Source organism: Pezoporus occidentalis, unplaced genomic scaffold (assembly GCF_034315485.1).
Source record: "Pezoporus occidentalis ecotype Australia unplaced genomic scaffold, CSIRO_AGI_Poc_V1 ctg4, whole genome shotgun sequence".
NCBI classification, from domain to species: Eukaryota; Metazoa; Chordata; class Aves; order Psittaciformes; family Psittacidae; genus Pezoporus; species Pezoporus occidentalis.
The window spans coordinates 13,965,031-13,986,459 of NW_026915724.1; the positions used below are offsets into that span (position 1 = coordinate 13,965,031).

Sequence of the window (21,429 nt, forward strand, 5' to 3'; positions counted from 1 at the left end):
CTCAGATATTTCTACTCAGTTTGGCATTTTAGTGAAAATCCACCTGCTTTCCCTGTTGCTAAAGTACTAACCTTTACACCAGAGCTGCTAAGTCATGTATCCACATTGTCCCCCACCAGCTCTGCTACAGAGATAGCAGCTACAGCAGATGAGTGGGGTCAGAAGCCAAGGCAAAACCTTCTTAAGCCACTGTAAAATAACTTGCTAAGCTTGCCAGTGCACTCTATGACAGAATTTCTAGCATGCTTAACAGCCTGTGAATGACCTATAGGAGGATTTCAGATGTAATCTCTTATTTGGAAGCCTTCTTCATACATAGCTTCACAGAGCCATGTAAAATATAATCAAAGCCTAAATCAGACAGAAGGTGGTATTTTGCTGTTACTTCACAGAAGTATAAATGATTACACAAAGTGCAAAGAGAGTACAGTCAAGACCCAACATGCTCCCTGTCCAAGGGTAAACTCTGAATTGTTACACACTGTTTGCCCTCAGGCAGGTTTTAACTTAGATTATTCTTGTACTTTATACGGGGTTGAAAAGGTTTCTTTTTCCCCTGAGGAACTGGTGAGTCTTCTATATATAACCCTGTCCAAGGTTCATGCATGCTGTCAGAGAGCTTTCCCCTCTCAGTGTCACAAAATATAAAACCAGATTACCCTTGGCCAGTGTGTTTATCCTCCCCCTAAAACTGTCAGTAGCCAGAAAATGAGTTAATAGAAAGGATACAAGGATTTATGGAGAACAGCTATACTCATGCATTATACACAAATAGTTTTTTGCTATTAGTCAGAAATTTGTTCAGTTGAATATAAAAACAATTTGCATTATACACAAATAAAGAGGTAAAACAAATTAACAAACACAACTCAAAAACTATGCAGGTAGATGAAATAAAACCTAAGCATCTCAGAATATTGACCCTGAACGTTGCTAAAGTCCATTTTTTTTCCTTCCATTTACTCTCCTATTTAAACAAATTTTTATCAGCACTGGAGATGGCATTTTCTCAGATGTGGACAGCAATGGCCCACATTGATTGTGCCAGCATGATGGACCGTCAGCTACAATGGTCAAAGAAAACAGGGAAGGATGTAATGGCTAACAATTATAAGCCCCATACTCTGATGATAGCTGTGATGGGGGTGTCTGAAGCAGATAACAATACAGGGCAGTAGAAGGCAGGAGGCATGTCTTTGTGTTGGCAATGGACACACAAGGAGGCTGATGTTAGTGGAAGCTGAGGTGCCAAGGACCACTGAGCTATGGAAACAAACCTGTGTTTTTTCTTGACGTGTTCTCTCATATCATGCATCTCCATGTACGGAGCTTCTCCGCCAGCAGTGGAAATGACTGCTGAAGCCAAGGGAGAATCCTGGAAGGAGTTGAACACATACAGACATCACACACTGGCCTCAATGCAGCTGTCACAGCAACCTAACAAAGCAGCTGTTGCATTATTTTTGCCTGTGCTTAAAAAAAATAAAAGGAGATTCCTTCTGGGTGTCCCCAAGTATGTGAGCACCCAAAGAACAAAGGTAGCATTCCCACTTATTTCTACAAATACTGGAAAATTTATGATACATTTAGGAATGCACAGAATTAATTGGGATCTGCCTAGGTTTTTCTCACTTGGCTGAAAGTTGTATCTGCTCTGTTAGGTACAGTTGGAATAGGTTTCAATATCTTTTGGACACTATTTTTTATTACGATAGATTATTGCTTTCTTTCTTTACTATTGAGGAAATTTTAATAGAGAATCAGAAAATCTAATATCTGAGCATGTCTCAATATAAGTCTATATTTTCCAGTATCCAGTGTGTTTTCTGTAACTTAGTATTTTTAGAAAAGTGAAGTCAAGTATGACCCACTTTTGAGGAAGAAATAAAAAAGGAAATGCAATAGATTTGGCAGCTCCAAGATGAAAGCACCAGCAAGTTCAGTATCCTTCAGTTTGCATCTGGCCTGCAGTAAAACTAGTAATCTGCTGTCAAAGTGATTTTCTTGGAAATTTCCATATGGATTTGGTTTGGGAAAAGATATAACCATTTTCTGGGCCCAAACTCAGCACTGATGATTATCTCCGATAAATAGAATACAGTCATGTTATTAACTTGCCAAATCAAATATGTAATGATAACAGGACAGCAATATTTCCTGTGCTCACTATTTATTCATGTCATACCCCACTGATACCCATTGATAAAAGCAGATCTAAGAAGAATTAGATCTCATCTTAAGTATAACCCACAAAAATTGGGACAGCATTGTTATAGAAACTGCAACCAAGTATGTTCCAGCACATGTGAAATCTTGTCAGTCAAAATCAAGTCAACAGATTTCCTCTGTCAGTTACTGTTATCCTTAGTATCAAATAAATCACAAAGAAAGTAGCAAAATAGCAATACCATGCCACCGGCTGAGCAATAATTTTACCTATTGATGTATTATGTTTGGTGTCACTTGGTTTAAGAATTAGGTCTCAGTTATACCCAAATTTAATTTCTTTGTATACCATTGCATTAATAATCTAATGTGATACAAGGACATTACCCACTGTAAGATAATTAAGTACAAAGGTTATAAAAGAAAAACAATCAGATGTCTACATCTGCCTGATCAGTTTCCTAGAAAAAAAATTAGTTAAGAAATAAGAAAATCTGAGACTGTATTGGGGGAAAAACTTACTGGTATTAATGGAAATCAGGGTGTGCATCAGAAGACTTTGTTACAGGTAAGTATTCCACAATATTACCAATATTATAATGAACAATTTTATAAAAAACCCTTTCTGGAAAAGGATGGCAAGACAATAGCTAGAAGTAGATAGCAATCATAAATACGTCAATGAAAATTACCAAATGAAGCCTAAGAAAATTCAAGCCTAGCAAATCTAGGGGCAATACAAGGATAGAAAGATGGGGATAATCGAAGAGGATGAGACACAGGGCATCTGGGATACATTTCCGTGTGTGTAACCTGAGTGCGCATATAATGAACACTGCTGCTGACCGACAGAGCACTTCCCCACATAGGCATAAGCCACGGTTTTACAACTGAAATGTTCAAGCACAACAACGGATGATACTACTTAGTTTCCATGTTTCTTTCATGGAAAAGCAGCAATGAGAAAAAAATTATTTTTTTGTTATCAACTTTCATTAAAAAAAAATCTATTTAAAGCCAAATAAGTTTAAAAACTTCCTATTTTGACTTCCCCATACCTCATATTTGCCTCCAGCTCCAATCCCATCTGTAGCTGTGGCTTCCACGCAGATTCATTAACCATCCTGCCGTAGCCACAAGGGCCTTCCCTCCTGCTGGTTCTTCACTTGCCCTTAGACCATTGCTCTGTCCTCTTCATCTAATGGAGATTTGGGACCAATGCTTTTTCCTCACAGTATTGCCCTTCTAGGTCCAGCTTTGAACACAGGTGTGGGTTTTTCCCCCCAGTGTTTCATTGCAAGCTAGTAACCCATGTCTTCAAGCTTAGCTTCCTAGATTTTCCCATTGCTTTTTCACATAGTATTTCCTGACCAGTAGCACTCACTGCTTTTCTGATCAATTTTAAGTACAAATTACTTGTAACGAGTAAATTGGTTTTCTTTTTTTGGTACCTGCAGTGTATTTTCCCCTGAAGGAGCTAACTCCCCTGGAAAGGGACTAGCAGGCCTGAGTTGGTGGCTAGCTGAGGGATCTAGACAGCTTGCTCCACCAGAATGGGCTTTTGGAAAGTGAACCAGAGTGAAACAAGGCCCCAGGGCTAGCATGAACAGGAGGGAAAGTGGCAGCGAGCTATTGCAAAACCTTTAAATTGCTCAAGAAGGGGATAGCTACACAGACCATACTCAGAGTAGAGGCACTACACCTCTTTGCCAGTCTCAGCTGAGGAGTATATGATGACTTTGATGATGTATGAAGATCTTTGATGTTTCATGAAGATACTTTTGCACATTAAATTCAGTGATTCTTGGTATTACCTATATCAGCATTAATTCTTTTATGCTTCAAATGATAATGGCAGCAGTTGAGAAGGTGAATAATATTGCAGAATAGAAGTAGTATTTCTTACATGCAGCAGGAAGACTTAATGCAGAATAATATATCTCAATAAACAAAATTACATGCTTTTTGTTTCCCTGTTTTCAGCCCTTTGCCTTGCCATTACTGAGGAAGTAGCTTTGCTGCTTTCAGTGCAGACAGTAGCAGATGATTGAAGTTACCCACAAAACGGAGCTGCGATAATGTAATACGTGGCTATGTTTCCATTAACATGTAGTGCATCCTAAGAGGAGTAGATTTTACAGACTGGAACAGCTGATGCTTTTTGACTTGTGGACTGGACTCCCATTAGCAGTTGGACTGCAGTAGCTGTGTCCAAGGAAAAGCATTTTCTAGTTCAGTTACATCTAAAACTATTCCTTCATATGAGCCCAAAGTGCAGTGTGCAAGTATGTTTCTCATGCAAACTAAAGCTGCCAGTTATATCCTGCGTATTGCCTCTGCAGGTCCAGTTCATGCTGCTAAGGAACATTTCATGTCCTCTAGGGTGGTTTTGTAGATGGCTGATATGACTTACAGCTCAGGCTTCCTTTGAAAGGGCCAGTCCCGTCTTCTGCCCGAAGCCACAGGTCCTTTCTCCATTTTGTGCAGCTTTGGCCAAGTGGTAAGCTGCAACACTTCTTTAAAATATGGTTAATTTTCAGATTTATTAGTTCATTGCTCCAGGTGACTACATGTCCATCAGCTGAGAAAGACTTAATGGAGGTACAAAGTGATTGCAGGAAGTGGGGAGTGACTGGGGAGGGTGGAACTGCTTTTTTTATTGTCAGTAATTGAGGCTTAAGTTGGTTTCCATTACTTGTAAAACTATTCCCTTAAGCAGACATCCACATGATGTCTCCTAAGAGAAACACCCAGCTCAATAGTTATTTTTGTTGCTGATTTTATTCAGCAAACACTGGAGTTGAAAGAACTATTAAACTGCGTAAACCCCATAGATTTTATGTGCTATTTGGGCTGTTTCATCTTTCTCTAAACTCTGCAGACACACAGAACGAACACATTTCTCTTTTGCTTTTCTCTTACTCTTCATATTTATTTAATTTTTTTTTGTCATCCCTGACAATTAATAGTCACAGGGAATCTGAGCAGGGGAATTTCTAGGAATACTGTAAATCCTATTAATTGAAACCCAAATAACAGAATTGGTTTGGAAACATTATTTTTCATGCCTTTTTGCATGGAAAAAATGTCTTTCTATTCAATTAGCCTGTGGTGTGGTAGATGAATTGCATTTCCTTGATTATTGTGACTGTTAAATTCTAGAAAGTTTGAAATGGCTTTTCTATTTGTTTATAGTGCATTGGAATACTCTTTGCAAAGGAAATCCTCACTGTTGATTCAAAGACTGAATTTCTTTAAAAAATCAGGAAAAAATTATTTAGTTTTTTGTTTTACTCTCTTAAATGCAGTAAAAGAAATCTGTGGGCAGACAAAGGTGATTCTAATAATAGCAAAGACAGGAAATCTCAAATTGATCTTATCCCCTGGAGTAATATCTGGTGAACAATGGAAAACTGTGATGTTATCATCCCAAGGCATTTTATTATTATTGTATGACTTTGCGCTACGTGTTACTTTATTTAGATAACTAAAAACCTAGGAAAAGTACTTCTTGTGAGCCAAGAAAATGTTGATTGCTAAGTGAGAATATTCTGTTTGGCTCATTTTCATCTTATCGTTCTGTCTCCAAGAGTAATTACTTAAATATGTTGAAAAGCAGAAGAGAAAATCCAGTTGAATATAACAATAATGTGCCACAATTCCCTTTTAAGAAAAAAGATGGGAAAAATGTAATAAAGATCTCTTTGCAAGTTCCTCTGCAGAAAGCACATTGCCATTTGACTCAAAATACTTAAATGTAACTGAATAGCAACAATTTATAAATTCAGTACCTCAGATCTTTTAACAAAACAACTTTCACAGGTAACATGAAAATTTGTAGCTTCTTTGCGGACATAAGTAACAAAAATCCATGTGGATGAAATATTTCATCTGGTCTTAAACCACAATCAAAATGGACTAAATTAAAAATAACACAAGGACATAATAGCTTCTCAATCCCACCCATGTCCATGCCAGTGGTAGCTTGGAGTGGTGGTGGGGGGATCTGTCCTGGCTATAACTGTCCGCTGCTTTCATGGGCAACAGGCCCACCTTGGCATGAAAACCAGCTCCAGCCCCAGCGTTGTGCTGCTGGTGCAGTGTGCTTGTCAATAGCCTTGCAGTGATTTATCAGGTCAGTTCTCATACACAGCATGGTATGGTCTAACTTACTGTCAATTTTTTGCAAATGAAACTAAAAAGGTAGTTTCAGGTCAGGATTTATTTAGTGTTTTGCTATACAGCATGTTATGAAAAAAAGAGCTTTATATTACACAGAGTTTTATATTACTATTTATTTTAATGGCATAGCAAAGAAAAGCTTTCCTCCCTCTCTCCCCTCCCCACCTTAAATTTAGAGGCTTTTCATGTTCACCTCATGTGGACAGATGTAGTATGTTCATGATTACATAATGAAAAGTTCTGAAATCACAAATCCACTTGACAATGGAATCTCACATCCCCAGCTTTCTCCACATTTAAATTCTCCAATTACTGCCCCAGTGATATTTTTTTTCTTTAGATTGCCTAATTTTAATATTACTGTGACAGCTAAGCTCAGTGAAATCACAGTGGAATCTAAGGAGCTGTTCTAAATTAACTGGTTTAAATTCATACTTCCAGTTATTCATCTGCACTTCTGTGTATGTATACAATAACGAGGACTTGCCTTGTATCCATGTGACATGTACCTACTTGCTTTTGATAACCTGTAAGTTGAAGCTGTGTACTACCCATATACTAATCCACATGCTCCAGTACACATGCTGATATGCATAGGGCTTTTGCATGTGACTAAGACTGCAAGAATGTAACTGGTTTGAGGAAATGATTTCAAAGGATGCCTACATATTAAGAATCAGTCCTTTGTTAATTTAGTGACTCAGTTTCATCAAGTGGGGGCAACACTCCCAGGAATTCTTTGACAAAGCCCCCCCCCCCCAGAATCTGGAAGATTATCCAACTACAGTTTAAAGAAATGTACAGCGACAGTGACTGATTTAAAGTAGAAGTCCCTCGAGGTCACGAGGAAAAGAGAAGGAATGTGTGAGAGAGTGTGTGCGAAAGAGTGAGCTTTTTTTTACAAGGCAAGTGAGAATTACAGCAGTCCCTAAGTTTTGTAATGAGTGGAATGAAGGCCTCTGGTACAGAGTTTGGACCTGCTTGCTTTCCTTCTTTTTCTACTTCCTTCTTTATTTTGTTATGTGCAGGCCCTATATTTATACAAAAAACTTACACTGACTCTTATGGAATCTCTTTAGATTTACATTTGTTAATAAAAAGAGGCTCCTAAGTGCCTTGGGGCAATACCAGTAAAGAATAAAAGATTGCTGTTAATCCTGGGCTGAGCCAGGGTAGTGGCAGAGGCTGCTTTCACGGGGAGCAAAAGAGATGTTCTAGAGAACTATTTCTTGGAATTCCCACCCAGAGCAGAATCAAGAACTACCAGCTCTCCCTAGGCTTTTCTAGGTACTGGGAGCTGTTCTCAGGAAGAGCTGTATTATCATGCCTGGAAGGAGCCCTGCATGACCAAGCATTCCCATGTCCATCAAAGGCATTGGGATCCTGAGTTTGCAGGGAGAGTGTCCCACTGATTCAGAAGAGCTGGATATTATCTGCTGCCATCTACTCCTCTTTATTACCCGCCCAGAGGCATGGCTAGGTAAACCTTACCGTTTAGCCCTTGCATTTTCAGATCTGTCCTGCTTCAGCCAGTGATACGGTGGCTGAAGAGATTCATGGGATCACCTTTGTTCCAGCCACTGTGGACTTGGTATATATGGACTTGGTACATACTTCAGGCTGCTGACACAGTTCTTACTACCTTGCTGTGTAAAATCTTCCTTCAGAATTGTTATTTTCCTTTTTTTTTGGTGGTGGTGGTGGTGGGGAAATGTATGTTGATTCAGCACTGGATGTTCTTTCTTCTGTCTCTGTGTGCTGTTTTTTGTTTGTTCTACAAGCTGAAGAAGGGCATTTCATGAGCTTTTCCTGATCTATGGAAGGCAGTGAAACTCAGGGCTACCCATGCATGTCAGAATGCAGGGACCACCACAGCCCTGCTCTAGCAGCAATTCATCTGCCACACCACTGATGCTTGTGCAGAACAGCTAACAGAAGATCACATTGTAAGGAGGCTTGTGAAGGCCATAAGCAAATCCAACATCTGAGAAATCAGTGTCATGAATTAAGCAGGAGAAGCTACCACATGACAGCTAATTGACTGTCAATTTATACTGGTACCTAACTTTAAATGATTTGTTCGTGTATCACTACTCTTTATTAAAAAACTCTCGAACAACCAGCTTTCCCTCCCCTCCACATGTAGCTTCTTGCATGATTACAGCTAAATCTTAAAATCTCACTTCAAGTTATGCTGGAGTGAATTGCTGGCAAAGCATCACTTCTGTAACTCTGCAGACACTTGAACTGAGCAAACCTCATACGTGCCCTTGAAGTTTGCAGGGAGGTGGGAGTCCATGATGTAAACTTTCAAGGATTTAACCTGTAACTGTCTTACAGAGGAACAGACATGTTCCATATTTGAATAACTGCAAGTGAAAGCATGCATTTCAGATAGCAGCATATGCAATTCTATATTCCTTTTAATCTTAAACCTGCACAATAACACAAGTATTATTTTATTAATAGGTGGGAGAAAAAAAAAGGCAAAATGAAAAAGCCTTTCAGATAAACTTCTTTAGCAGTAGCTCAGTTCAGCAGAAAGCTCCTGCTCTCTGGCTCAGTGATCTGCAGAAAGGAATCACAGAACTTGAAAGATCAGGAAGATTCCAGCCTGAGGGAGTGAAAAGGCAAGCTTGGCAGCAGCAAATGGATAATGGCTAAGCACTTTTACCTCCAAATTTTACAGCCATGGTTTTAATTGAAACAGTAGATATATTTTTCTGTCTCAGTGAGTTTTTGTACTTGTCTACTGAAGACTTTCTCACTGCTCTACTCCCTCTGACTAGGCCTCCCCTGTCTCACCCACACTACAGTTCCACTTCTGTTCACCTGCTGTTTTGTTTGATCCATCTCTTCCTCTGTAAAATACAGTATTTTCAGTTAAATAATTCACATGGTTAAAGCATGGATTCATGACTCCTGTACACTATCTGTCCTATCTGTTTGTACACTGTCAGACTTTGAAAGCAAAATTTTCTGCACACATTGACAGGCTTGGGAATGATACAAGTAATTCCCAATGATATATTATATTCCTTCTAATGTGACTTTTGCCTTGTAAATAAAGCTACTTGAATCCTCTTTGACTACACCATTTTTAGCAACAGATCTGGGATACAATACCCTGAGCTACAGTGGTGTTTATCCCTCCTAAGGGCAGGCAAGTTAGAGGCTGCATTAAAGATTCCCAGTCATGGGAAAACACTACCTTGTCATGGGACAGCACACCCCATGAGCCAGCAGAGCTACAGGAAAGCAGTGTGACAGAACCAGGCCTTTGAACAGTGTCATACTGGGAGAGAACATACGAGAGACCAAAATCCCTAGTACTGGGTAAAAAGAAAATGTGTACAACATGTTTTCACACACAGAGAATAAATTTTAAGCAAAGAGATGTAAGTTTAGAATGCAAAGCTGCTCTAATTAAAAAACCCAATGTACTTACAATACAAATTAACAATTTCTCACTCTGTAGTGGCTACCAAAGATTGCTAATAGCCACATGAAATTTTAATCTCTGCCAGAAATTTGAATAAAAAATTTGAATCTCTGCCAGAAATGCATAATGATGGTCAGAATTTTAAAGTCATTTTTAATGTCAAGTCATGAATGAACAGCATTCAGACTTCTGATCCACTTCAACCTACCAGATGTAGCGTACTGTGTGGCAGATGTAGTGCACTGTTCAGAAATAACAGATTAAGAGGAATGGGGTAGAAGCACTGTTGCCCCAAAGTGCACATGTGGAGGTCATACTTTATAAAATTTGTGAGAACATTTTGGAATAGCTCTGGGGAACTTCCAAATGTGGATAAACCATAAGTACAGAATGTTGGCCTTCACCTTGTTCTAAAAATCTATCAAAGCCAAAATATTTTTTCCTGTAATATTTACCAGCTTTTGGATTACATTCACAGGAGTCAATCCTTAAAAACAGCAATTTATATGGCCTATTGTTTTTTTTCCTTACATTGAAGTAATAACTAATTTTTTTCATTCACAGACGGAGCTGCTGGCCCAATTAATATAGATGAATAAGTTAACACTAATCTCCAAATTGCGGAATTTGTTAGGGAAGACAACTAGATATTATTTTTCTGAGTTTTATTTAGTTTTCAATTAGGATAAATTAGTGTTAATTCTGTAATATCAACTATAAAAATTTACTATATTTTTTTTAAGGTTCTTACATATGAAGATTTACGATGGAAATTAGTTGCACTAATTGAACTGTACTTCTGGCAATGGAAGAAATAATGCGGTTTAGCTTCTTATGCCTTTGTAAATCATGCATCTGAAAAATAATGTGATCTCCCACTGAATCTAAGCAGTAATGTCTCTGCCCCTGACATCTGCATTTAGGAAGGAGTGATCTCAAGTCTTCTCTTAGAATAAGCTCTCTCCCGTACTCACCTGCCTCACTTCAGTAATTTGTAAAAACTTCCTGATGATGATAGTCCTAATACTCAGAAATTGGCTAATGATTTCCAAACTCTGCTGTTGAAATCATGCTCTATTATAGACTTCTGAAGCCTTGATTTCCAAAGACATAAGGGCTTTCTTGTGATGTTTACAAGGGCCCTGTATTAAGGGCTGTCCCTTGACGCAGTGTTAAAACCCAACCCCACTACAGCACTCTGTATTTGTAAAGAAAGTATTAAAAATTACTCATTCTTAATTGTCATTGATCATCACTGTAGTCTCCCTTCCATGTCACTTCCTCACTCAGGTTACAAATACTTTAGTAGGGGAATCTTCAAAATGAAGCTGTTTTGCATTATTTTAATTTTTTGCATAAAGGAAGACTCAGACTGATTTTGGGTTGGAAGGGACCTTAAAACTCATCCAGCTTCAACCCCTTGCCGTGGGCAGGGACACCTTCCACTAGACCAGGTTGCTTCAAGCCCCATCCAGCCTGGCCTTGAACACTGCCAGGGATGGGGCAGCCACAGCTTCTCTGGGCAACCTGTGCCAGTGCCTCAATACCCTTATAATTAAGAATTTCTTTATAATATCTAATTTAAATCTACTTTCAGCTTAAAGCCATTCCCCATTGGCCTGTCACTCCATGCCCTTGTGAAATGTCCCTCTCCAGATTTCCTATAGGCCCCCTTTAGGTACTGGCAGGCTTGACATATCCCAACTGAGCAGTGACAGGTCTGGTAGAGGAACCCCCAAACAATTATTTACTTTTGCCGGCCCCGGCGCCCAGCCCCACCGGGGTTTACTGGGCAGCACAGCTGCCGGCAGCAAAGGCCAAACGCCAGCCCTCGGCCTGCCGCAAACCCACTCCCCGGAGTCAGCGGGATCCCCCGGCGCAGCAGCAGCCGCACACCTCAAGCCGGTAGCAGACACTGGAGGCGGCTCCCCACACCCAACCCCACGGAACGCACCAACACCTTCCGGGATGCGAAGGAAAACACACAACCACAACCCCACCCGGCCACCGTCGTCTCCCCCTTCTTGGCCGCTTCCGCCCGTGCGCTCCCCGGCGCGGCCCCGCCCCTTCGGCCAATCACATGAGTGAGCGCGGGGACCGCCGGGAGCGGGTGCTACCCGAGGGGCTCGGTTAAGGCGCAACATGGCGGCGTTGGCTGGCTGTTGAGCTGTCGGTGGTCGGAGTAGGCGGCCGGCGCCGCGGAGAGGCACCGGCAGGCGGACAGGGGGAGGGAGGGGGAGCCGGCGGGGCCGGGCGGAGAAGAGCAGAGGAAGGTGGCGGGGCCGACTCGGCTCCCCGGGTGGCGGCTGCGGAAATGGCCCAGTGCGTGCAGTCGGTGCAGGAGTTCATCCAGGACTCGTTCGTGCCCTTGGTGGCCGCGCTGTGCAGCGAGGAGGCGGAGAGGCTCACCCGCAAGAACAACCTGAGCTTCGCCGAACTGGTGAAGCCCTTCTGCCGCCTCACCTCGGAAGGTCGGTGCCGGGAGCGGAGCGGGGCTTGTTTACACGGGGAGGGGAAGGCGGAGCCGTGCCGCTCCCTTCCGCCCGGCGGCCACCTGAGGGGCGAGGGGTCCCGGCCGGCCCGGTGGCGCGGCCACGCCTCCTGTCCTGCGGCACGGGGAGCCTGAGCCTAGCGGAGGCGGGAGGCGAGACCCCTTCCCCGGGCCACTCGGTCGGGGGTTACTCGGAGCTGTGGCTAATGCGTTTGCTGAAGACCCCGATAGCTATTAAGTCCGTTTAATTTTACTCGATATGTACTCCGTGGAACCTTGGAAGTTAGGCTTCTCCTGGAGACATCAAGGAGCACATGGCTGAAGAAAAAGGCGTCTGTACATCTGGCTTTTACAAACGGATGTTTTCTTGCTTTAAAATGACTTTATTATTGTCTGGCTAATACTTGTACCTGACTCTTGCTGTAGATCTTGGGTTTGACACTTATAGTAAGGCTGTTAGTGAAGTGCCCAGCCATCCAAAGTATGGTCTGTCTTCCAGAAACGTTAATTGTAATTTTAGTTACATGTCTGTGCTTTCTCTCACTTGTACTTTCACTGTATATACTTCTTTTGTTGATGTTTCTATAAGCAAGACCTGTGCAAAGAGAAGGTGGGAGCTGAGCTCGTTATGTGGCACAGGTGAAATAACTATGTAAAGTAGCAGCAAAACTGGAAATTAACCACTTGAGAGGTGCAGTAGGGTTCTTTTACTGTGATGCTTTACCTAATTATCTGGATATATATTTTTTTGTTTAAGACATGCTTTCCAAGTCACTGTTCATCAGAGTAGTGTGCACGACAGCATTGGGATAGAACTACTTGTCAGAATGGCGGTGCAGTGGCACTTGTCAGACTTGGTTTCTGATAGACACCTAGCTCAGACTTGAGTCTCTTCATGTCATGTGTTGAGGAAACAGTGCAAGTAAATGGAGCTTGTACTGTCACTTGAGTGAGGTCTTTGAATTGTTGTTTAAAAAAAAGGCATCAACTTAAAAACTAGTATGTGTTAAAAATCTGCCTTAATTCTCTGGCAGGTCTTAATAACTTACTAACCATAACTTGTTTATAAATGTTTGTCTTTAGCAACACTCATGAGCTATGTAAGAATGCAGCAGAGATAAAAATACTAAGCACAGAAGCTCACGTCCTTGGAGTTCTGAAGTTTCTTAAGTATCTCTTTAGGTTCTTTGGTGAAAGGGTTTCAAAATTTATCTAGCAAACAAAACCAGACAGACTATTTGAAATGCAGCATTTATTTTGAAGAATGCTTTATTCTGTTGTTGCCTTGTTATGACTATTTTTGTTCCAACTATTGTGGCAGTTAAGGAACTTGTGAACCTGAATCATCCCTAGTGTTCCTTGTGTAAATGCAGACCTCAGTAGTATGATTATAAACCAAAGTAGTCATCATCCTCTTTTAATAGAGGAGTTAGTTGTGGCTAAAGATTAGACTCCCTCCCTTGACATAACATAGGAATTTCAGCTTATTACTTGAGATACTGTCAGGACTTGATTTTGTGTTACTGCAAAAACTCATGGAATGGAGGAAAGCTTCACACTTTGATTTTCATCATTTTGTAGTAGTTTTTCATGTTTCTGTAATTGGTCTTTTGCAGGCTCTGTCATGGAGTAGTATAAGTGAACATCATCATGAACTGCATCTAAGTCCCCAGGATACAGTTTTAATTTCCTGATTTTGCAGCTGTGGCTATTGTAATGAATCTTCGAGAAGGAGCATCCTTGCTGTTCTGTGTAGGCTGCCTGACTTTGGCAGTCTGAACCATCCTGTTCAAAACCTGACCTGAAGGTCAGAGAACCAAGAAGCTGAAGCTGGTTCAGTGGGGTTTTTCACTACTTTTCTTTATTTTGATTCAACAGGCTGCAAGCCTGACTGCAGTTCTTCACTCGAAGTGTGACTCCCTCTTCCAGCTTCATAGAAAAAAAGTTACTTTGTGCTATATGTAACTTCTTGTGGTGAAAGCCAGCATATGTGAGTGTAGGGAAAGCAGTACTAGGCATTTGCTTTGGGCAGAAGAGCAGTTCAGTGCAGTGAAATTTCTCATGAGCTTGTGTAATAGTAAGCAGTTTCTCTGCCTTCAGAATTTGTGGAGCTCTATGGCAGGGGAGCTACTTGTTGGAGTCTGCACATACTATTGTATAGTGACACTGCTAACTGTATCCTCTGCACAAGATGTGGAAATGTAGGATAAATTCTCAAATGGCTTCACCTTAATAGGTTTGGCCAGACTTAGAAGTAAAATTTTTGTGGTGTTTTTCATATTCAGTTAAGAGGAGGAGAGGCATGATTAATGATCAGCATGGTACAGCAGAATGTGTGTACATGCATGTCTCCACAACTGCGTGTTTCACTGCTTATGATTGTTTTGATGGTTTCACTTGAAAGCACAACTCTTTCTTAAGAGAACATGAAATGGTGTCCTTCTTTAGTAATATTTCTGCCTTTACTTAGTGGCTATTTGACTGAATTCATAACGTAAAATTGGGTTGATTTAGTATTTCATCTCTCTAGAAATAAGCTGTCCCTTGTAATTGTGCAAAACTTCGTAAAATCCATGTGTTGCTTCCTGAACTCTTCTATAATTTGAAGAGCTCGGTCACTGGTTTGCATTTTTAGTCCTGTTACAATGTAGATTTTTTTTTTCCTGAAGTTTAGGATTTACATAGCTTATGAGCTTGTTGAAGGCTGCATGTTTATCGGTAGTCTCACTTAGAGAAGCAGTGCAGTTATGAAATTAATATCCTGTTTATGTGTGAAGCAGTTCCGAGACACAGAAACTAAGTTCTCTACTGTGCATGTGTTGATCATCCTTCACATGTTAACAGAGATGTGAAGGCCCAGGCTGCTGCTTGATTCTTCAGGTAGTGTTAAACCACATGCTTCTTGTGGTTGCTCAGTCCAAGGAGACCAGATTATATTGAATTTCAAGATTTCAAACTCAATAAATACACATAATGTAGATGGGAGACGGGGCGGGCCCTACACTAATCGGTATTAACCTACTCATCAACTTTTGCCTATCAGCAACTTGTTGATGTTGGTGTAGCCAAAAATGCCCTTACAATATAGCAAATTGCGATGGTAGGAAATCCTGAATGCAGCGTCTGAGTGCTCCATACTTTAATTTTTAGCTTCTTCACTTTCATAAGAAAGTTTCCTTTTATTACTGAAGGAGAAAAAGTTAAAAAGTTGAGAGAACAACTTTACTGTCCTTCTGAGTCTTGACTTTAGAGGAAAACAAAGCCCTCCCCAAAATTCAGTCCTTCTTTAATAAAGGAAACCGAAAGTATATTGTGGATTTTAGACCTTAACATTTATTTTCAAAGTGGAAGTCCTTCTTAAGTATTATGTTTGTTAGTAACAATTGATGCCTAATTTAACAAATGTATATATTGTAAAGGTAGATTTTCTTTAAAAAACATCCAGGGCTTAAGAATCTTTAAAAAATACTATGTGAACTAATACTGATTATTTTCAGCTTCTGATGAGAAAGATCTTCTAAAGTATGTTACTACTTCTGCTTTTGTTGAAATTCTTTCTAAACGCTTGATGGAGACGTATAACCATTGAAATTTTGTATTAGGGTTCCAGGTAAGAGTTTTGTGGGTTCGCAGTGAAAGCTTTGTGTGGGGCTTTGGGTACGTCCTTTATGTCCTTAGCATCGCACATGTGCCAGAAATATCATCTACGTCCTGTACAGAAATGTTTGCTCTTTATTCTTACGGCTATTATATTTTTAGGAGAGACACCTAGGATGAGTTTTACTGTTAGAGCTGCACTGGTAAAGGCAAATTGGCTTCTTAATTTTTTTTTGTCTGTCCCTCTTTGTCTACATTTGATCTTTTCAGTAATCATGTGATAGTAGGGTTGATAATGTACCTATATGATGGGATGGAAAAACAGTTCCTCCCCTTCAGCTTTCTGACAGAAAGGTTGAACTGGATGAATTAAGTTTAGCCAGCACAATTGCCCTTGACTGCATTGATGAACCGTTTGAATCTGAAAGTTACAGCTGAAAAAAACATGTGTTTTCTGGTCATTTTGGGCAGGATCAGTTTTCTAAACTGGTTCACTATGTTTTTCCGTGGGCTTCACTGCTGGCTAAAGGTTGGGAGTGAATGTGTGAGTGAGGAGGGCAGAAGTACACCAGTCCAGACTTGAACTGTGACAGGCACCTGCTTTAACAGCTAAGGTGGACTGTAAACACATGTAGTGTTATCTGTCTGACTTGCATAGTTGTAACTTCTGAAAAGGCTTGTGTAAAAGGTGTGGAGTGCTCTCCAGGCTACTCAGTCCAAGACCTGCACAGTGTAAATTTTGTGGTTGGTTGCAAGGTAAGGAGAAGATGCATTTTCCTTCGTGCTGCCCTTTATATGCTAAACAGGGATATGTGAAAATAAAATGCAAAAGAGTCAAGGGCTGTACACCTGCTGTCACCAGGTGTCTTAGGTAGCTATACTCCGTCTGTCCCACTTGCATTTGCAGTCTGGATGGCTTGGTGATGCTTGTGGTTTGAAATAGGGAAAATATTACTTTTTGCTCTCTACAACTACCTGAAAGGAGGACAGAGAAAGGAGGTGGCTGGTCTCTTCCCCCCGCCCCTGAGTACCAGGTTGATAGGACAAGAGGTAACAGCCTCAAGCTGTGCCATGGGAGGTTTAGATTGGATATTGGGAAACCTTTCTTCACCAGAAAGGTCATCAAGAGTTGGAACAGGCTTCCCAGTGAAGTGGTGGAATCACTGTCCCTGAAAGTGTTCAGATAATATGTAGATGAGGCCCTCAGTGTTACAGCTTAGTGATGGACTTGGCAGACCTGGAGTGAAGGTTGGACTTGATGGTCTTAAAGGTCTTTTCCAACCTAGTTGATTCTATGACATGAAAAGTCAGAGCAGACCTAAAATTGTAACATCTGCTGAAAATGTCATGCATGTTTTTTGTTTTTTTTTTGTGTCTTGAGGCAGCAGGTTTCACAAAGATTCTACAAAGGAAGCTCTGCATTTACAAGTCATGTGAAGCTCCAATTATTGCTTATGGTAAAATGTAACTGTTGTAAGATAACTTTGGGCTGCAATCTCTTCTTTTAGTGAAAAGATTGCAGAGCTAGGCCTTAAGTAGAAAGGTGGGGCAGTACACAAAAGTGTAAAAAAAAAAAAAAAAACCAACAAAAAACCCCCCAAAAAAACAATCCTTAGTTTTCTTCTGATTAATAATATTTTGCTCTTCAGGGGACTGAGACTATATTTATGAAAAACAACAAAAACACTGAAACAAAACTGGGGACTTAGGGATCAAAAGCCATCTCATATTATTAAAGAAAAAAGTGAAATTTGCCAGTGGTATTTTCTAAACATAGAAAATAAAGGCCCCCTTCTTATAGCTGTCTCAGTTATGTGGAATTTCAGCTTTACCTTTCAGTTAAATGCCATTGTTCATTAATCATCTTCTTAGATTTGCTGCTGCTTTATCCTTTAGGATTGATATTGACCCCTTTGCATGGGCTTGGGACTCTTTTTGGTGATACTTTCTGTGTGATGGCTTTCTTCAGGAAGTTGGTCTTAATGGAAGAAAAATATTTAATTTCTTTTTATAAGTAGCACAAAGCCAAAACAGTGTAAATTACTGTATGCTAATTACATTGGTAATTAGCAAATTGGTTGGTATCATCCTTTTCAAGGCTCAGCTTAATAAGGAATATTTCCTTTTTTGAGTGTTATCTTGATGGGTAACAGTCCACTTCTAAAAAAGCAGCATCTTCACAGTAGCAACTTAGATGCTTGCCAGCTGCTTGTAGTTCTGTTATAAACTTCAGGTCCATGGACACTTTCACTGCATTGTTGGGATTGTTTTTGAGGCTGCTTGCAACAGTTGAGTATTCATAGGCAAAACTCTCATGCCTAATTCTGAAATAGGTATTTAATACTTGTAAGGCTTTTTCTGATTTTTAAACAAGTATTTAGGAGTGAACAAATACTGGTGTTACCAACCTTGACTTTGATAAATTTTAACCAAAAGCTTGTCACTCAAGAAATGTAACTTCAACTACATTGTTGTAAGATAAAAGAGTTGTGTGATGCTGTTTGGAGAAGAGTGGTGTTCTAAAACCATTTCTTATAACAACAAAAAAAAATTGAAACAAACATAAGATAATCACACATAATATATCAAGATAATTAAAACTGGTCATGTTCATTTTGGGTGAACTAATCCTATGCTATCCTTGTCAAGTTTCTTGAATGCTGTTGGGTACTGAGTTTTTTCTCGGAAACTGGTGACTTGTGGGAAGATGAGATGTTATGTGAAATCCATATGTGGTTACTACAGGCTTTCTGCGTGAGTACGTTCCCCAATGAAGGGGCTGCAGCAGTATAGAGCATGCATTTTTGAGTACATTGTTATTCTGAGTTAATATTCTTACAAGCTAAGATACTGTGCTGTGTTTTCATCAGTCTGCCTAGATGAGCTTAATGTTGAACATGAGTAAATTTTTTGTCCTTGCCTTCTCCCCCTCTCTGTTTTTAATATTCAGGTGTTGTGGACTGTGATCTAAAATTGATGATAGAGGGTTTAGTAAAGAAAGTAACTTTTAAAGAAAAAAAACCTGTTGGAGAAATTCTAATGTATGGTAACTGTTTTAACTCTGTTATATTCCTCAACAATTTTTTTTTGTTTTTTTTTTTTGTTTTTCAGTTCACATGAGAGATCCTAATAATCAGCTTCACATAATTAAAAATTTGAAGATTGCTGTCAACAACATTATTACTCACCCACCTCAACCTGCTGCCATTCGAAAGCTTTTAAATGATGTCGTGTCTGTCAGTCAGCCTGCTGAAGGATTGGTAGCTAATGTGATCACAGCTGGGGATTATGATCTCAACATAAGCGGTATGTAATAATATTGAATTTTTCATAACTTATCTGGAATATACTGTAAGGTTTCTAACCTTGATTTCAACTTCATGGCATGTATTAAAATTGCTCTGAGAGTTGATCAGTTTTGAGTCATTGTTTTTACTGAAACTTCAGAGTTATCAAATAGTTTTGGTTTTGTATCATGCCACAAGAGTGGTTAAACTTAATAATTTTTAATGTGTCATAATGTAATTTTCTGAACTTGTGTTAAGTCATATTACTTTAATGTAGAAAATACTCATGCTTTGGCTGTGTTAATAGCACATCAGATGAAAAGTTTTCTTGTTACAAAACTGGTAATACTGACTTGTTGCCCTTGGCTGAATAAATATCAGAGCTTATTTATAATGTTGGTACCAAAGTACAGATTTATGTTGAAGCCAGTCCTGCTTACTTCTCCTGTTTTTATTTTTACTTAGTTCTTAATACATAGAGTTCATGAAGTTGTTATAGCAAGTGTAAGGGGGAAAAAAGGTTTTTGAGGCAAGGTGTGTGATTCCTTGCCTTCTTGGTTTTGTTTTTTTTTTTTTTTCCATGAATCTCAGTGCTTTATATTTCACTGTCAAAATGGCTAGAATATACTAAACATGTTGGTTTTATATCTCCAAAGGATGACGTGTTGTGAATAATTCTAAATGAGACCTGATCTTGAGAGCTGGGAAGATTAAAACTCCTCCCAGCTAAGACCTTAATCCATTAAAGCCTTTGAGTACATACTTAATTCAAACATGTATGCATTGCCCTGTTTAAACATGAGTAATTTCAGCATGCAGTAAGGAATTTGGCAAAAAAATGATGAAACTTCAAGAGAATTAGTAACTGATGATGTTGGTTTGTATTTTATGTTGATGAAAAATTGCATAGTTCTGCATATTTGATACCTAATTTATAAGGCACATCCTCAACTTGATGTGAAATATTGATAGTAAAGGAAAAGACTTGAGCCTGGAAATTCTAATTTTTAAGGGCTATTTTAAACTGCACCTTTTTCCAGTTTCCATGCCCTTGTTTATCTGTGACAGTGGTGAATTGCCTTTTTTTTTTTTGTGAATTTTTTTTGAGGGGAAGTCTGCTTCAATTCTAGAGATTGGAAGACCCTAAGAAAGCAGAATGGTTTCAGTGAAGAGACTTTTCCACAATATTTCTAATGATCTCAATTTAAAAGTGAGGTATTGGAAGAAGGGAAGAAAAAGAGTGGCTATATCAAGCTGTGCTTTGTAGCTGTAGAAGCAAGTAACTGCTTTTGTTTTCCTTGTTAGCTGCTGGAGCCTCAGATGTGCAAATTGTCATACTTGACTATCTTCTGTCACTCAATGATTAGATTTTTATTTCCATATGGACTGGCTATATGCTTATGTGACGAAAGGAGAGATGTGTAAGATCATGGAGAATGACAAAATCACGTAACAAATTTCTAGTTTTGTGGTACCCGTTTTAGGACTTTACCACAAAACACCAGTACAGTGTTATTGATGATGAAACTTGGATCCCATTACATTGTAGGAGGACATGAAGTCCCTAGCTTTTTGGCTAGAATTTTTTTTTTTTCCTACTTGGAAAACTATGAGTGTTTACTAAGAAACTTACTTTTCTCAACTTTGTTAGAGCATTTTATTGAAAACCAATGGAAGCATTCATTCCTGGCAACAAAACATAATCTTTTGGCATAGAAACGTGCAATACTCTATTTTTTAATTTCCTCTTTTGGTGAATTCATTTTCTAGGGTAGCAGTGTTAAAACATATTTCCTTAATCTTTAACGATGATCAAGTGCAGTCTAATTTGAAGGTTTTGAAGGAGGACATAGTCTTTAAGAAGCTCACATCTGAGTGTTTCTAGCACTGGGAACATGACCTGCTCCCTTTTAGAAAAGGTTTAGAACTACTGTAGTGAATTGGTTTCATTGTTAGTAATCTGTCTTTATTACACTTGTTTAATAAGAGTCTCATAATTCCATATCCTTGGACTGAGAGACCTGGCTGGTTGCTGAAGGGGTGCTGATGTACAGCCGTGCCTGCTTTTTCCATCTGCTGGTGGATGTAGAGAGTGAGGAAAAGTGACTCCACTAAAAACTGAAGTTTTTTTCTCTCAGATAGCCAGGGAAGTGATCCATCTGAAAACCTGTGTTTGTTCAGGGCTGCATAATGCTAATGCTGGCATGCAGCAATGCAGGAATATGATGTAGGTAAGGGAGAATGGTGGGACAACCACTTTTGGC

General features: G+C 39.6%; 1 protein-coding gene across 5 annotated transcripts in view; it reads left to right on the top strand.

Moving 5' to 3' along the window:
• Positions 1-11,878: 11,878 nt before the first annotated feature.
• The window catches only part of TRAPPC8 (trafficking protein particle complex subunit 8), a 50,041-nt gene continuing 40,490 nt past the window's right edge, over positions 11,879-21,429 (top strand). For 3 of the 5 annotated variants that reach the window (XM_062633502.1, XM_062633504.1, XM_062633505.1), the window contains exons 1-2: positions 11,879-12,261; positions 18,990-19,184. In XM_062633502.1, coding sequence (XP_062489486.1) covers positions 12,105-12,261; positions 18,990-19,184 — 352 coding nt within the window. In that variant the 5' untranslated portion in view covers positions 11,879-12,104. The remainder of the gene's footprint in view (positions 12,262-18,989; positions 19,185-21,429) is intronic. The other 2 variants (XM_062633503.1, XM_062633506.1) reach the window with 1 other exon arrangement.